Source organism: Neovison vison, chromosome 6 (genome assembly GCF_020171115.1).
Source record: "Neovison vison isolate M4711 chromosome 6, ASM_NN_V1, whole genome shotgun sequence".
In the NCBI taxonomy this organism is placed as follows: Eukaryota; Metazoa; Chordata; class Mammalia; order Carnivora; family Mustelidae; genus Neogale; species Neogale vison.
Window position 1 is genome coordinate 193,916,221 of NC_058096.1, and position 18,644 is coordinate 193,934,864.

General features: G+C 43.5%; 1 protein-coding gene across 25 annotated transcripts in view; it reads left to right on the top strand.

Moving 5' to 3' along the window:
- Nucleotides 1-18,644, top strand: part of CADPS (calcium dependent secretion activator) — a 472,977-nt gene that overhangs the window by 273,182 nt on the left and 181,151 nt on the right. For all 25 annotated transcript variants that reach the window (XM_044253251.1, XM_044253242.1, XM_044253245.1 and 22 more), the window contains 2 exons: nt 7,085-7,196; nt 14,815-14,954. In XM_044253251.1, coding sequence (XP_044109186.1) covers nt 7,085-7,196; nt 14,815-14,954 — 252 coding nt within the window. The remainder of the gene's footprint in view (nt 1-7,084; nt 7,197-14,814; nt 14,955-18,644) is intronic.

Below are 18,644 nucleotides of genomic sequence, written 5' to 3' on the forward strand. Positions count from 1 at the left end.
AAGGTTTCTGGTGGATGTTTACTGTCATTTTGGGAGGTATATTCCCTTTGTGGCAAATGTTGTTTTTTGTTCATGGGGGGAGGGGGGTGGAGGAAATTCTAATGAAAATTACTGTGTGTATTTGATTAGCAACATTTGTTGATAACATATGGTCTGAGGAGGCTTCCGCAAATAAGAGGCTTTAAATAGTAAACAGAGATAGGACTGCGATGAAGCAGATGCTCTCCAAACACACAGTAGAAGGTTGCTTTGCGGTGGATTTCTCCTTCCCTCTACCCGAGCATAGACCTCTCCCTTATTTTCTCCCTCAGATCAAAGTGCTCCGTTTCAAAGCAGCGGCACTGTGGAATAAGTTTGGAGAAATAATGTGCTGTGACTTTAAAAGTCATCCCCAGCCCCCAAAATATGAATTATCTGCTACTCATGTTTATTATTTGCTATTAATAATGATGTAGTGTGATAAAATGAGTCAGCCAGCTCAGGTGGGTCTGGAAACAGCATTTGGGCACCACGTGTCTGAAATGCTATGATACACAATCCCCAATTTCCCAATACACTGAGAGTGCTGGAGAGCTCCATGAGGAATTTAGAGCAGCAAATGGAATCACCATGGGCTGAGCTGTCCTTGTAAGTGCATGCTTACCATTTATCTTAGTGGATGTGCTCCAGTGAGCCTACTTCCTTCTCATCTGCTAATGAAAATAAAAGTATCCCCATTAGATTGAACCAGCAATTTCACTGTGTCTATCAGGGATCAGCATGCTTTTTCTATAACAGACCAGAAAATAAATAATTTAGGCTTGTTGGCCAGATGGTCTCTGCTGTAACTACTCTGCTTTGCCTTTGAAGTGCAAAAGCAGCATGGGTGGTATGTATGGTATGGGGTGAACATAGCTGTGTCCTAATAAAATGTATTGATGGGCGTTAAAATTTTAATTTCATGTAATTTTCATATGCTACAAAAATTCTTTTTTCGATGATTTTCAGTCATTTAAAAAAAGGAAAAACCATTCCTATCTCATCAGCTGTACGTAAGCCGGTATTTGGTTAGACTTGGCCCCTGGGACAGAGTTTACTAACCCCTGGTCTATAGTCCTACAGTGAAAGACATATTTTTTTAGTGTTTTCCAAGTGCTTGAACAGTGTATATACAATAGCTTATCTCCTAGTTATTCATCCATCAATCCTCTGGGGTCAATACTATTCTCATCCCTAATTAAAGATGTGAAAATCAAGGCTCAAACTCACTCTAATGAGGTTTATCATTTCTGCATCGGATATCTCTGCAGGTAAAACACAATATGCCTGAGTACTGATGTCTCCTTCTCCTTCACCTGTGCTGGATCCACAGCAGCTTCTAACACAGTGACTTGCACATGGTAGGACATGCAGGAAGTGTTTTCTAAATGAAGAAGGAAATGAAGGGCTAATTAGAGGTATGATTCCTAAAGCAAGAGAAGTCAGAGTTTCACCCAGGGCCACAGAGAGCATGTAGGTTTGTCAGCTGGACTGTTCCTGTATTTATTCCCCACCCTCTTGTAAAAGGTACTTGGTTTGGAACAGACTCACGTGTCTCAATACGTGTTCCTTTACATTTGGAGATGCCACTCTGAATGATTGCCTTTCTAAAGTCTGTGTTTATGTGCTGATGGCTAGAAAGACCAGAAGCGATGATAATAGTTCATTTTATGACTTGGCGGCGCTTTCCAGCCTGATATCATCGGCATTCGCATTGCTGCCAGCCCTTGGCCTCATGAGTTAACCCTCCTTGGTCTGCTAGGCTCATACTGCATACTTCCAGGCTCAGTGTGCACTGCAGAGAGTTGGTGTTCTCCTAAAAATCCTCTTACCTCTAAGGAGATAAAGGTATCAATTTTGCATCAAGGAGGGAGTCATAACCTTGGTTATCCCAAATGTCACATGTCTCCACAATCCCCTGAATTTGGTGACATGATTATTCTGAATTTGTCACTTCTTCCTAGTCATTAAATAAGTATTTGTTTTGTGCCAGGCCCTGTGCTTGGTGCAAGAGATTAAAAAAAAAAAAAAAAGTTATGCCATGCTCCCATCCCCTGAGGTGTTCATTATCTGGAGAGACAGCCAGATAATTGTCAGACTGTACTATGATACTGTCTTATGAGCTACTGAGAGGCAGTGAAGCGCTATGGTTTCATGCATCGGCTCTGGGGTCAGAAACCCTATGCATTTGAAGCATGGCTCTGTGACAGTTTGAAACCATGGTTCAGTTACTTAACCTCCCCAAGTCCTAGTTTCTCCATTTATAAAGTAGGGATAATAACAGACTATTCCTCATAGAGCAGTCAGAAGGATTAAATGAGATAATCCATGAAAAGCACTCAGCCCGGGGCCTGGCAAACTTTAAGCACTTGCTAACTGGTGACTATTTTTAGTTTTCTGTGAGCTAGCTGTATGGTATGATTATACCAACAGATATGATGAGGTCACAAAAGAGGGAGACACCCTCTTTACTTTATCTACTTGTGTTCAGAAAGAAGTTCATTAACATCCTGGACTGCTGCTTGCAATAGATAGTATCAAGCTCTTGTCTTGATACCATATGAAATCAAACTGCAATTGTATTTCAGTTCTGGGAGACTTTTAAGAAGAGGTATCCATCTTAATAACCACAGTCAGTGCACCACAAAGCAAAAGAAAAGAGCAGAGAAGAATGCAACATTGAGAAATAGATCCATTTAATGGTGTGTGGCCTCTCCAAAAGGCCAAGACTTTGGATGCTTGCACTGCTGACTAATTTGTCTATAGGGTAGGTAGCCCTCAGCGAAGTAGATGGAACGTATGAAATAAATCTAAACTGAGAAGCCTTAGTGGCCCGGAGTCCTATCAATCCTGAGACAGAACTCTTTCTTTGAGTTAGAGGTAACTGATTTAACTGGATCAAGACACAGAGCAGTGAGTTGGTGGAATGTGAGAGGAAGGGCATATGGTGACGTGGTTGAGTTTGAGTTGTGAAGTCAGACAGCCATTTGCTCCTTGCGTGTGATCCTGGACACATTATAGCCTGTCTGAGTCTGAGTTTCTTGTCTGGGACTGTGAGAGTAACCATTATAAGCATTTCACAGGATGGCCAAGAGGACTTAAAAAAGTGAAATGCATGTATGCTTGAGTAACACTTTCGAGAGAGGAATTTGTGCCTAGCACATAGTAACCTCTGAATAAATACTAGGTGTTTGTTGTAAAGGGAGGTCTCTCTGTGACTGGAAAAAGAGAAAGAGTGTGGACATTTCTATGACTTTTTTTATTTTTCAAAGGGGACAGGGACAGGAAAGAGTGCTTATAATTAAATCTCCCTGGGTCTTCTATGAATAGGAAGCATCTCCAAAAGGAAGTCAGGAGTCGTTCTTTTACAAAGACCAAGGACTATAGTAAAGGGTGAAGGTTTATGTCAATGCCAGTGACAGTCAATTTCCACTGCATCACCCACCCTCAGTCCAACTAAACAGACTGGGTGTCATTGAACCCAGAACCTTATTCAAGGGCTTATGACTCATGCAACTACACAGGCCCTACACTCAGACCAATGTTTGGTTTAACGCTCTGCGTTGTCATCTTGATATTAATTACTTTATCCTTGAAGCTGTTTGTTAAGTGAAGTTCAGTGGAACAGTGGAGCACACATTTGAGCAGAACTACTCTGAGAAAGAGAGACTCCATATTCTAGTACTTTTCATGGCACTTCCTCCTGCTTTTTGAAAAAGGAGCCTCACATTTTCATTTTGCACAGGACTTGAAAATGACATAGCCCATCCCGATTAGATGGGAGACTTTTCTCCTTTGGCCTGCTTCACTGGGCCAGGCTGCCATTTTGAGATCTGATGGATAAATCAGGACTCAGCAGTGACCTAAAAACTTGAGGTGAGCCAAGGGTTATGGTGGGAAGCCAAAAGCACAGCTGCAGGTCTGGGGGAAAGGAAAAGCCTCAGTATCCAAAGGGACTGGGCTGTCAGGGCAGCCTCCAGTGGCTTGAATTGCATCCAGCTGACAGGATGAAGGCCTCACTCTGCCCCACAGTCTGAATCTGAATCTGAGTCTGAGTTTCTTGCTATATGTCTGATGAGCTGAGCATCCTCTGGTAGCAGGAGGGGTCCAGGCAGACTGAGTTAGTGCCTACTGAGCAGGCCAGAAAAACCCCTACCAACGAGTCCCAACAACAGTATCATAGAGACACAGTGTGGGGGACCCCTAGAACGCTGAGATCAAGGCCTCTTTGTGGCTTGGTGTAAAGGCATCTCATTCTAGAACTCTTTTGATTTCTAGAAGGAATATTCCTCATCTCCATGACCAATCATGATAAATGCTCAAAGAGATAAATAGCATAATTAATCACAAAGAGTAAATTAATGATCATGGTTTTTGCCAATATGGCTAATTATTAATAATGCTTATTACTGATAATTATGACAGTGTCATCAGGGAGAGCTGTAACATGGGAATTAAGGGATTTGGGTTCTAGAAAGCTTGGTCAAAATTCACTGGAATAAAAGGGGCAAGATCTTGAGTTTCTTCTCAGTTTTCTCATCTGTGAAATGGGGATGATAATAACTGTCTTACTACTTACATTGTATAGTAGGAAGGCAATGTCATAGATTCTTAATATGTTTTGAATAGATAACACAAAATAGAAGTGATCATCACAGTTACTAGAATATATCTTACATATCCTTATCTTGGGGAGGAAGGTAGCCAAAACTTGTTGGGTTCTCCTGCTCTTTCAAGCCTGTTACTATTTACTTTTTATTTTTTCATCCTTACTTTTATTTATTTATCTTATTTTTATTTATCTTTATTATTTCACTACTCTGAAATGAGGCCACTTTATAGCTGAGCATTCTGAGGAATAGGGACATTGATTACTTGCCTTAAGTCCTGCAGTTTGCAAATGACTAACCATTTCAAAGACACCTTTGAAATAAAGGTGTCTGATTCAAAACCCTATACTTTGTCATGTTGCTTTTAAATTGAGTCCCTGTCTTAGGAGCCTTCTGCAGTAGCTGATGACCAAAATTAGGAGCTTCTATCTGTACATCTAACATTGTGCTGTTGTCTTTGGAACTTGTTTCTTGTTCTGTCTCCTATCCTTTTGCATGTCTTCTTCCTTTATCAGTCATGACTGTTGGGTTTCCTCAATGGCTTTTTATCTCTTGGGTCCCAATCTGGGCTCCTCCTTACCTCCATTTTTTTTGGTGCTATCTTGTCAGCCTTCTCTGGATTCCTCACATCCTAGAGTTTAATCAACAGGATTTATTTGAGCACAACATGGAGACTAGAAGTCATTTCTATCATTCACAAAAGAAGAAATACAACCAACAAACAATAATATAGCCAAGCCTGCTATTTGTCAAAGAAATGCCCATGAAAACACCAAAGACAAAGTAAGCCAGAGGAAAAGTGAATAGGGGCAAACTGTGACGGCAAGAAGCCCTGTGATTTGCACTCATTCCCAGATGCTGGGACAATGGTTGTCACCTTTGTGGAAAGCATTTTGGGAATTGATGTCCCAAGACTTGAAAGTGTTCATTGATGAGCAGAATTCCTGCAGCATTGTAAGAGCAGCATAATGTTTATTGATATTGCCCACGATGAAGTTTAAAAAGTCATACCCAGTCCCATCTCAATAATAGAACAGTGGTTAAATAAATTATGATATACCTATAAGGAACTATATATTATAGGGTCATTAAAAATAATATTTTAATGTATAATTTACAGTATGGACATTAGCCATCATATAAAACTAAATGAAAAAAAACCCTATACAAAATTATGTCTATTCCTGTTTCCTAGTTGTGTAAAAGAATGTATATTTAGCATCACTTATTTATTCACCAAATATTTCTTAAGTGTGTTCTATGTGCTAAGCACTATGCTAAGTATGCAACATAAGCAAAAAACACCCCATCAGAGGATTCAGCTGTTGAACAATCACACAGAAATAAGTAATTACAAATCCATTGATTGCTAGGACAGAAAATGAAACAGTGTGTTCCAGAGAGTTTAACACTGGTCCACATTTAGACTGGGAGGCCAGGGATGGGAAGGTGTTATTGAAGCTGGGCTCTGAAAAGGCAGCTAGGTGGGGAGAAGCATTGCCAACAGAGGGCATGACTGGAGGGGCCCTGAGGTGGCACAGGTAGGAGTGGGCGAGCAGGAGACTACACGCAGGGGGTCTGGAGTGCACACTGGGAGCCCAGTGCAATCCAACTCCCCCCCCCAGATGGAGCAGGCAAGTGGGAGACTATACACCGGGATCTGGATTTCACCCTGGGGGTTCAGTGCAATCCAGTGGACACTTCTGGAAGACTGCACTGATGGCAGGTACAGAATGGATAGTATGGCTCTGTGATAACAATGATGAGTAGAAGAAAAGGCCCCAACTGAGGGACCCATCAGAGGTTTGTGTCTGCCCCACCTGGCACCCCACCCAGATACTAGTTAAGCCACCCTCTGCTCTGAAGAGATCTAAGACTCAGATTCCCACAGACCAGTGGGGAAGGACATTTCCCTCTTTTCCTCCTTCTACCTTCCACTCCTTTGAGTTCCATCCATTCTTCTATTCAGCTCATCTTTGAATACTAGAGAAAATGACCCCCGCCCCACGACTACTGACATCGCGTTTTAAAGTCAGGTGTTGGCTCTGACCAAATGAAGCCCTGTCTCAAAATCTAGAACTGCAGTTTTCAAGAACTAAGGATTCAAAGGATACAAGGAAATATTTGTGCTAATTCTGAAATCATTTGTAAGGATAGCAAATGCATGGGGGAAAGTTCTCAACAACTCCATTTCATGCTAATTCCAAGTGATTCCTTGTAGTGCTCTGTGAAGACCCGTGGCAACTTTCTGAGCATCTGTCTTGCATTTGCCTAACAAGTTAATTAACACTTTTTGTCACTCTGGCAGCTTTGGAGGGGAGGCAAGGGGAGGGGGATGTGACAGCCAGTGCTGCCTCGGGTTAACCCTGCATTCCCCCTACTCGGGAGGAAGGCAGCTGAGTTTAGCATTGTCAAAGCAGACGGCTCTACATTGACCTTTCTGATTCTGTCTGCAGCTGGGGCACCCAGGGCGACTTCTCGACAACCCACGCACTGCCTGCTGTGAAGGTAAAGCTGTTCACAGAGAGCACAGGCGTCCTGGCCTTGGAGGACAAGGAACTTGGACGGGTAAGCGCTCCCCATCACAAGGAGCTCCAAAGAGCGGTGTCCCCAGGTCCTATAGGCAGCATTGCCAAGTAGGATAGGTCCCGCTGTGGTTTGAATCCACAGGCTCCACTCTCCATTGACTGTGTGACCTTGGGCAAGTCCCTCAACCTCTCCAACCCTCTGTTTCTCCTCTTTAAATCTGGACTACCAATAGTGCATGCTGCAGAGGTCAGAGTAGGGGTTCTCCACAACCTTAAACCCAAAAACTCTCTAGAGCAAAGATTCGCAATGACCCTCCTATCCTGAAATGAAATCCTTATATGATTTAACAAACCAACCCATCTAACAATCTAAAAACCAATACAATGACATAATATGAAGGAGAAATAAAAGGGAATTAGTTAAGAAAAATAACTTAAAAATGTAAAGATTTAGGGACAACCGCACTAGAAGACCTAAAGAAGGAATGTGAACCACTCTAAAGGTCACGGCCACAATACCCGCCCTGAGGGGAGAACCTCTGAAGCTTAAATGTCAGTAATCGGATTTCTTGAAATGGCACACAAATCTTGGTAACAAAGTTTCCTCAATTTCCCTGGAAAAGCACCAAAAATACTTTGAGTGTATATTGTTCCAAATTACAAAAATTCAACGGAGTGAAGTTTAAGGATCTAATTGCTTATTAAATGATTCATGAATTCTGCAAGTAGAGGGGGCTCCAAGGAGATGCACGATAACCAAAGTTTCTGTAGAAGGAGGATGGGGCGAGAAATTATCAACAAAAGAAAAGGATTGTTTTAGGCAAGGTGGCTTTCCTTTAGGGGGGAAAGTGAGAGGTCTTATCACACAGATGACACTGTCTCTCTTTGAGGGATGGAGGGGGCTCAAGTGGCAGATTCACCAGCCCTGACCAAAAACTTCCTGATGGACCCGTTAAGACTACATTTCTTTTTTTTTTTTTTTTAAGATTTTATTTATTTATTTGACAGAGAGAAATCACAAGTAGATGGAGAGGCAGGCAGAGAGAGAGAGAGGAAAGCAGGCTCCCTGCTGAGCAGAGAGCCCATTTCTTGTGGGGGGGGGGTTGAAAGTGAAGTTAGATTATGTCCTGAGCACCATTTTGGAAACAAATGATACCCTTTGATGCCTGCGGTTTTCTTCTTAACAATATGTAAAGAAGATTTAAGATCCAGACTCAGTTCGTTACAAACAGGCTTTTCCACCTCCACTCATACCCAGTGGGAATATTCAGAAGTCGGGTAACATGCAGGACGATTCCTCACTGAGGAATCATTCACTGCATGGTGTGTAGTATCTCTGGGCCCCGGCCATACAGAACCAACAGAGCCCAGCACCATTACCTTGTCGACCAAAAATGTCCCCCAGATTTCTGAAACATCCCAAAAGGAGGCCCCAGTCCCTTTGAGTACCACTGAGAATTATAATAAAGACATTTCTTTTTACCTCTCAGCTATCAACTCTGCACCACGCAGCCGTTATTTTCAGAATGTAAGTTAGACTTGCTGACTTCAAATGCTTCCATCATTCCACACTGCTTACCATAAAATTACAACTCTGTAGCACAGCTACAAAGATTCATGTGATCTGGCTTCTGCCCACCTCCTCGGCCTCTTTTGTTGCTACATTTCCCTTCCTCCACTATTCTCAAGAGCATTGGGGACAATTCTCAGTCCACTGAATAAACCACTCTTTTCCTGCATCAGAGGGGCTTTCTCCCTGCCTGGAGCACCCCCCGACTGCCTAGCTCTTCAAAAGGTTACCTCCTTCCTTACATAGATGCTGCCCCCTTCCCCAGAGAGCCCTTTCCTGACTGCTCATCCTCCTTCATTCACCACCCTAGCCCCCTGCCCACTAAATTTGATTACCAAGGAGAGAAAGAGAGAGGGATTTACAGAAATTTTGGCTTCTGTCTCCTATACTAGACAACAAAAACCCCATGGGCATAGAAACCTAAACTACTCTGTTCACTGCCCTATACCCCGAGCCCAGCACAGACTCCCAGTACATTTCATTGCATACTGGTTGATTTCATAATTCCTTCTGAAAGCTGTGTTACCTCGGCCAAACGTTCAACCTCTCTAAGCCCCCTAGTATGTCAGTGGAATAAGGTGAGAACACCTGCAGACAAGCACACAGGCACACACTTCTAACAAGGCCAGGAAGAAAGCAGGCTTTCTTTTTTCATCCTTTTGTGCCAACTTACTTAATCTGGCTTTCATCTATAGAGCTGAACCAGAATCGTATTACTAAGATGCAAACCAGGATATTAGTGTTAGAAGTGACAAGTCCAGCAATCCTCAGCCTGAGTCCACAGAAGGTTCCACAGAATCCAGGAACCCCTTGAAATCGTTTGCAAATGTCGAGGTGGGGAGGGGCATATGTGCATTTTTCTGGAGACACAAGTCTAAAGCATTCACCAACTTCTCAAAGCTGTCTCCACTTAGGAAAGTTAAGCCCACTGGGCTAGTCAAACCCTTTTATTTATAAGTGAGAAAACAGATTCCCACGAAAGGCAGGAAGCTTCCCCAGATCCACCCAGTTAGGTGCTGCCCAGGCACTATTCATTTGCCATTGGCCAGGGCCTGGCCCTGAGGACACGGTGAAGCCCTCTCCCTGACGCTCCATGATAACCCTGATGAGTTATTGCTTATCCTGCCCAGACGAGTGCACTGCGGCCCAGAGGAGCTAAGTAATGTGCCAGGGATGATGCTGACTCATCTCCAGGGCCGTTTCCACTGTACCACTTTGTTCCTATGCAGAAATAAAACTCTTGGCTCTACTGCTGTGGGGAAGGCCACAGGCTTGCCACTGCCCCATACAGTTATTCATTTCTTAATAACTCATTCTCTCCTCCAACCCCATTATGTATTTTCCCAGATAAGAATGTTCTCTTCTGGGGCGCCTGGGTGGCTCAGTGGGTTAAAGCCTCTGCCTTCAGCTCAGGTCATGATCCCAGGGTCCTGGAATAGAGCCCCACATCAGGCTCTCTGCTCAGCGGGGAGCCTGCTTCCCCCGCCCCCACCCCGTCCCCTGCCTGCCTCTCTGCCTGCTTGTCATCTCTGTCAAATAAATAAATAAAATCTTTTTAAAAAATTTTTTTAAGTTTATATTTAAAAAAAAAAAAAAAAAAAAAAAAGAATGTACTCTTCCTACCAAAGAAACTTTCCCCAGGTTGCCGAGGAATCAGCATGGCTGGTCCTTGTGCCAGCTGGGGCGCCCTCTGCTGGCAGGACCTCCGCATGCAGCAGCTGATGATGACTCTGCTTTCTTGTTTAAAGTGAAGCAATTTCTTGTACCCCTGAGGGAGTGTGTCTATGCTCTAACTGTTCCCAAGCTTAGCAGGACACAGCCACATTTAAAATCCCACTGCTATGTTCTATCATTCAACAATATCTAGCTTGTTCATTATGCTTCATTTTAATCAACCTTTTTAATTGAAGAAGTAATTCATCCACTGAAAAAAAATTAATGGATATTAGTGAAAATGAATGATTCCCCCCACCTTGCCCAAGTAGCTTTTCCAGAGAAAAACCTTGTTTTCACTTTATGTGTATTCCTCACCAAGTATTCTAAGCATGTACAACCACAGCATACACAAACATATGTATATACATCGAAAGAAAGAAAGAATAAGGAAGGAAGGAAAAGGTGAGCACAGCTGGAAGTTACTGTATACATAGTGCTTTGTACTTAACTTGAAATATTAGTATATTTGAAGATTAGTCCATATTAGCCCATGCTGACATGCTTCCTGTTTCACAGATGTGTAATATTTCATGTATAGATGTATCATAATATATTTAGATTGTTTCCAGTCTTTGTCTGAATAAGCAATGCTTCAAAGAATAACCTTGAATTTATTTCTTTGCACACGTGTGTGTGTGTGTGTGTGTGTGTGTAGGATAGTTTTCAAAAAAAATGTTTTGCTGAATGAAATTTGAATTTTGACAGATACTACCAAATTGTCCCTTAAAGAGTACACATGAATTGATATTTCCACAAAAGGCATAAGTGGCTGTTTCTTTAAACCCTTGCCAATACTGTAATATTATCAAACTTCTGTTCATGGGATAGGATTGTGAGCCCATGGTGTACCATCATTTGTAACATGCACAGAACAAACAGAAATAATGACAGGCAAAAATTTCTGACTTCAAAAAACTTAAGGGATATAGACATAAAAACTAGAAATTATAGTGCAATGTGGTAAGTGGTCTCTAAAGAACACCTGGGAGCACACAGCAAGGGGACGTAACCCAGTCTGAAGGTCAGGGATGCCTTCCCGGGGTCGAAGGTAGATACAGAAGTAAGAAGGATATATAGACTAAGGCTTGGAGAGGACCAGCTAGGTAAAAGCTCAGGGTAAAGCAGCTCCTCTCCCCAGAAGGACCTGCCCACATGCCCAGGTAACTGAGAGAAGCTGGGACTGGCCAGCATGCAGCTCACTGCATGGAGTGGGTTGTGTTCCCACATCAGCATCACCACATCAAAGCACAACACACATGGGCCTCAGCTGAGATGACAAAGTGCTTGATTAGCAGCCTGGAATGTCCAGATGAGGTGTCTGGACTGCTCAGGGCTCATGTGCACCCAGGAGGACCCTAATAATTCAGCAGGCCTGACACATACAAAGGAGTCGTCGACCTGTCAGGCACATGGCAGGGTGGAGATGAAGATGGAGGAGAACTGCAGTGACCTCATCTCTTCATCCACCCCAGAGAGGAAGTCTCCCTGGGGAGCCACCACGTGGAAGAAGAAGTCTTTGTGGAGGGGCCAGTAATGAGCTGTGGTCATTTGTGTCTGCGAATGGACACCATATTGCCAGTGGGAAACACGCCCAGAATCCATATGGTGGAAGGCCTGTTAACGAGCTCCGGGTGCCCAGAGCGCTGCTCCTGCTTTGATTTTGCCAAATGGGCAGGAGCAGAAGGAGGCTCAGGGCCTTGCCTGCTGCTGTTCTGGCCCTGGTTGGGCTTTCTCTTACCAGCCCCTCCCCCTCCTGGCTTCCCAGCACATCAACCTCGCTCCCCAACCCCTCAGGCCAGACTAGCTCAGGAGACAGTGTCCTCATGCCTGGGATCAGCAGCAGCCCCTCTCTCCATCTCCCGAAAGCAGGGGTCTCAGGAAATGGAACACCATATAGAGAGACATACAGGGACAGGCGTTCCCTTGAGGGGAGGGAGAGGTCCTCTGCCCAGCGGCACCCTGACTTTCTTGCTCCCAGCATCCTACAACATATTACACTTCGCTGGTACCAGTTATGTTAGTTGATCCACTTGGTGATAGAATTTTAACTAAATTAACCCTTGCAGAATGAGTAAGTGGCCTGCAAAGATTCCTACAGAAGTGCTATCATCTTAGGATGATGCTAGTATTGCATCCCTGGCAAACAACGTGAAAACGGTGGAGCTGACACCCGTCCTGCTAAGCAGGCGTGCTGTCATCCGCGTCGTGAGAGAAATTCACTGCCAAAGTCATCAGAGAGGCTAGACGTCAGTCAAGAGATTCTGAAATGATTTACAAGACTACTTGAGATTTACATCCAGTGTCATGAACAGTGAGCCTTGCCCTAAATATATAGGGTGCCCTTAAAATATAGCTAATCATAGCATAAAGCCACCACAATTAGCAAGACACTTGAAACTACAGCTTTTTATATTTAGCTCTTTTTTTTTTAAGTATTTTTTAATTTATTTAACACAGAGAAATCACAAGCAGGCAGAGAGGCAGGTGGGGGTTGGGGGTAGGGGGGACCAGGCTCCTTGCTGAGCAGAGAGCCCAATGCGGGGCTCGATCCTAGGACCCCGAGATCATGACCTGAGCAGAAGGCAGAGGCTTTAACCCACTGAGCCATCCAGGCGCCCCTATTTAGCTCATTTTTAAGACTTCTCTATTTATGTATATTTTATGGTATATGTAACAATGTATATATTAATACAAAGTAAGTGTATATGATGTAAACAGAATGTAAATGACATATTTATATAACATATATAAATATACAATGATATTTTCTATATTTATGTATCAATGGTGCTGTATTTTTGTATCGATAGCAATATATTTAGAGAGATTGGGCTACTGGGTCAACGAATTCTGCCGGCATAGGGCGTGATCAAAAAATCTTTGGCAGCCTCAGGTCTGAAAAATCAGGCCTCCTATTTCAATCCTGTCGTAAGACGTTGAGAAGACTCGAATTTTGAGGTTAGCAAAAATGGATCAATTTTTTTTCATGAGAGAGAGAGGATGTAATGGAGGGGGTGGAGCGTGGAAAAGGTCACGCCTGGAATGAGAAGGAGCGAAAAATCAGCACAAACAAGGCGCCTCAGAGCCGCCAATTTTATGTTTCCGTCCGGCTCTCTCGCCCTTCCCGAGCTCTCGTGAGAAGCTTTCCGCTCGCACCCACTCCGCGAGCTCTCGCGAGAAGCCCTCAGCTCCCACTCTCCCCACAAGCTCTCGCGAGAAGCCCTCTGCTTCCGTCCTGCCCCACGACCCAAGCTTGTGTAGTAAGGGCGGGTTGTCGGCCTCGGAGACTCCGAACCTCTCCTGTCCCTTGCGGAGGTTGTTAGGAACCGGGGAGAGAGGCTGCCTTCCCCAGCACCGAAAGAAAATAGCTGCTGTGAAAACAGCTGAAGCCCACGGGCAACAAACCAGGGCACGCTGTCACCATGAAAGCAAATCTTAGCAAGCCCAGCTTTTGTTGAGCCCGTATTTAGTGCCTGTTCCCTCAGCTGAGGGGATTTTCCACATCGTACACTCCTGAGGAACAGTGTATGTTCCTCAGATCTCATGTGGCTCTAGAGAACTCAGGAAGCAAAATGAAGAAGGGGGTGTGCTGAGTTACCCACTCCTTGCCCCACTTCCGGCCCCAGAAGCAGTGAGGACCAAGCAGGAGGCTCCCGTTGGGAGTGGCGTCTCTGAACCACACAGTGAAAGACGCTTTCGAAGAGCCCAGGCTTCCGGCTGTGTCTGATGACTTTCAAGCCAGGACAGAGTCGGTGTTGCGGTGTTGCGTGACCGAGGGGCCACGGTCTGGCGAAATGCTGTGCCAACGTGTGAGTGTCAGCAAGACCCTTCCCTTGCGTAGGTCTCGCATTTCTCATCCCTCCCATAAAGTCCCTTCCATTTTCCCCTGCGGCCTTCCTCCTCCTGAAACGGGAAGGAACCCTGAGGAGTGGAACGACGAGTGGGAGAGAGGTGCCCTGATGTGTAAGGATATTTCTTCCTTTGTACATCCGCGTTCTTACAGGGAGAGAGTCGTCCATTCCAGGCTGCTTTAGGACTTTGGAATTTTGGGAAAAATACAAAAACTATATCACAGAAACCGCTGATCTCGACTTTTACTGAGGGGAGAGAGAGAAGAGGGAGAGAGAAGAGGACAAGAGAACACCATTTCTGTCTTCGAACTGGTCTGCTTGGCAAGAGGCAGCCACGGTTGGTAGACGGAGCCTTGGTTAGGAGTCTGATATCCAGGGTTCTGCTTTATTTTAAAGCCCTTAGCCATGGCAGCTGGACAGGACACTCAGCTTCTCAGCAGCAAAGTTTCTCATCTGTTAAAAACACGCCCATGACCAGGTTTCCATTTTCTGGCTAAAATCATTGTCCTTTTTCCCTACAGGTTATTCTCCATCCCACCCCAAACAGCCCCAAACAGTCAGAGTGGCACAAAATGACAGTCTCCAAAAACTGCCCCGATCAAGACCTCAAAATCAAACTTGCTGTCCGAATGGATAAGCCTCAGAACATGAAACATTCTGGGTAAGTGTTTCTTCTCTGAGTGGTAGTTTTAGGGAGATCTCCATCCGTTTCCTAAAATATTTTCTAAAAAGAAAAACTCTTCTGAGAAGTACGTGGGAGGAAATACAAAGGATTCATGAGAGATTACTATAAACTTTCTCAGTTCTTACGATTACTGTATGTGCATTTGTGCTATCAAGATAGAATAATTTCCTTCTTTTCTAATAGGATTTCCAGAACGATCCAAAATGTTCCCAGAAGCATGCTGGGTGGTTCTGGTTCAGGAGGTTTTATTGACTTCATGTACCTCTTCAGTGGCATCTAGATCTTTCAGACTCTATGTATCTTCCACTTGCATCTTTGTAACAACCACGTCCAAGAGATGTGAGCAAGTGCCATAGGCGACATTCAGACATTCAATTCACATTGAATCAGTGTTAGTGTTTAGTGTAGTCTTCAAATAAATGACCAAAACATATATGAGGAAGTGGTGATGCAACATGGGGGCTTAAGTGGGTAGGAGAAGAATCCATGAAACAAGATGGGATAGGGAGGGAGACAAACCATAAGTGACTCTTAATCTCACGAAACAAACTGTGGGTTGCTGGGGGGAGGGGGGTTGAGAGAAGGGGGGTAGGGTTATGGACATTGGGGAGGGTGTGTGCTTTTGGGTAAATTGGAAGGGGAGGTGAACCATGAGAGACTATGGACTCTGAAAAACAGTCTGAAGGGTTTGAAGTGGCAGGGGTTGGGAGGTTGGGGTACCAGGTGGTGGGTATTATAGAGGGCACAGCTTGCATGGAGCACTGGTGTGGTGAAAAAATAATGAATACTGTTTTTCTGAAAATAAATAAATTGGAAAAAAAAATGACCAAAACATAAAAAATGTATGATCCCCTTCAGTTTCTTAAGGTTGAGAAACATGAACAATTAAGTGATTTCAAGTAGCATAAAAAGAATAAGTGAAGTAAGCTTCATTTCACAGATCAATGATTTGTACACAAAATGTTTATTGATAACTGGGTATATGCCATGGCCTATTAAACTGCTTGGACCCCACTATCTCAGTAAATGTGGTCACTTGGAGAGAAGTTGGGCCATATAATTCTGAATGGGGGGATGTCTAACCAGTGGAAGGGAGCGGATTGCTTTTCAGGGATTCTGCAGGTACCAGTTGCCAACTGGGTGTCATTCTGCTTAGCCCTCTGCTCAGTAGAAATATCTCAGTTCTCTTTGGGGTGTGTGCATTTATGAGATGGCTTAAAGTGATAAAATTGACAGAAAAACTGAGAATTGGTTATGTGCTAGAGGCTTGGGGAATGCAAAAACCCAAGACCAGGGACTAGCCACTGATTAAGACATTTAAATAGAGACTTTAAACAGGTCCAGGAGGGAATGGTCAGGACAGGAAGTACACTCCCCAGCAGATGAGCAGACCACAGCAACATGTGGTTGGGGGATAAAGAACAGCATTCTAGCTTTGGGGCCTTGGAGTTTTAGGGAACATGGAATGTTCAAGGTTCCAGAGAAAGATAGATACCTCCCAGTCAGGGCCCTGGAGGCAATCAGGCATGGGGAATTCCAGAAAAGAGGAGGTCTCCCAACAAGTGGGAGGCCCAGTACTGAACCTGAGCTCTGGCATGGATTTAGAGAATTTGCATGGCATTAACTCGAAGCCAGACTGTTCCCAGAGCCTGAGATGGGACTATGCCAAAACTCTTCTGCCTGAGGCCATGCATGGGAAGGCTGTGGAGAGTGAGTCAGACCCTTGCTACACATGTAGTCTTTTTTCAGCCATCCATGATGAAGGGCAGCTAGCTTCACTTCAATCAAGTTATCATCTCATGAAGATTCTCATGAAATATTTGTGAAGTCAGCTTTCCTCCTCCTTATCATACTCCTAGCATATATTCTAAAAATGTTAAGTGGAATTTCTCCCTCATATTTCTTCCCCCTTGATGTAAAGATTCTAGTTTCAAGACAATAGGTTTGAGAATTCTTTTAGGTCTCTATAGCACACAGGAAAAGATTCTGAATATTTAGCAAAATACTGGCTCATAAATGCTTAGTAACTATTTGCTAAAAGAAGTAGAGTGTGAATGAGTAAGATGAAAGGAGATGAGAGAGAGAAATAAGGAGAGTAGGACAGATCAAAGAGAGAGACAGAACTAAAGTATGACTAAATGTATGTATCCTCAAAAGTTCAGTTTTTTTAAACTTCTGTCAAGGATCAGTACCTCAACCGACCTACTCAGCCCCTTTGAAGCACCAAACGAAGAGTTTTTCGAGTACTCCCACATTTAAGCTCCACAGTACACCTTGCACGGGTATTAATTTCTCTATGGAGGGCGCCTGGGTGCTCAGTGGGTTAAGCCGCTGCCTTCAGCTCAGGTCATGATCTCAGGGTCCTGAGATCGAGTCCCACATCGGGTTCTCTGCTCAGCAGGGAGCCTGCTTCTCTCTCTTTCTCTCTCTCTCTCTGCCTGCTTCTCCATCTACTTGTGATCTCTCTCTGTCAAATAAATAAATAAAATCTTTAAAAAAAAATTTCTCTATGGAACACATTCCCATTTCCCACGTTCTTTTCATTTACTGTGTTGGAAACTGAAGTAACTGATCTGAATTCACTAATTTTTCTGTTGATTCATTTGCAAAATTATTGAGACATTTTAGGCTACCTTGACCCTATGGATGACAGAAGAAATATGTAACTCCCTTCTGACAGTTTACATAGATATTTCATATTATTGACTGCCATGTAAAAATCACTGCTCTGCTAGGAAATAACAAGGAAGGCCTCTAGGAGCCCTGAGAAGTAGGCAATGATTTTTTTTACTAACACTGTCAGACCAATGTGGCCTAAATCAGGCATGCGCAGCATTAGTTGTGCAAGAGATGACTCAAAGAAAATAAAAATGTTTACTGTGGACTGCAGTTGTTTTTGTTTTTTGTTTTTTTTTTTCATTTGAAGTTTAAATAGCTTCACTGAGCCCCATTATGTGGTAAAGGAGAGAAATATCAGAATAGTGTTAAAGCTTAAAGAATAGTAGAGAGAAGGAAATTTTAAAAAGCTTGACTGAGGTTATAAATTGAATCTACTTTCACGTTTATAGAAACATAAAAGGAAAATCAGAATTACTGTGAATGAGTCCTTGTTGGTGGACTGTGGTTCCTTGAATGAACCACTGGGCCATTCAGAATAACTTTCCTTATTGAACAGAAAAAAGTTAGTAAGAAAGTCAATGCTACTTTCTGGCCTAAGACATTAGGATCTGGGCCTGTTTGACAATGAGCAAGTCCTCAGAGAGTAATTTTTCATATTTTACGTCCATATGTGTTTTCAAGCTCAGCAAATGTATTCACATGCACTTTCTCATTTTATCTCTGAAATAGCCTCATAGAGACTAGGTATCATTATATTCCCATCTCCAATGGCCGCTCCCTTCACCCAGTTGCTCAGACCAAAAAAATTGGGGTCATCTTGGACATTTCTCTTTCACTTTTGCTCCTCATCTCATCTAGCAGCAAATTCTGTTCACTACATAAGATAAGATAAACCTACAGTTCAACCTCTCCTCACCACCACTATATCACCATTTGAACACAAGTCTCCAATCCTCTTCCCCTTCACTTGTGCCCTCACTCTGTAAGCAGTCCCCCTACTTGCTTCCCTGTACTCTGTTTCCCATCAGGAAGCAAGAGTAATTTTTG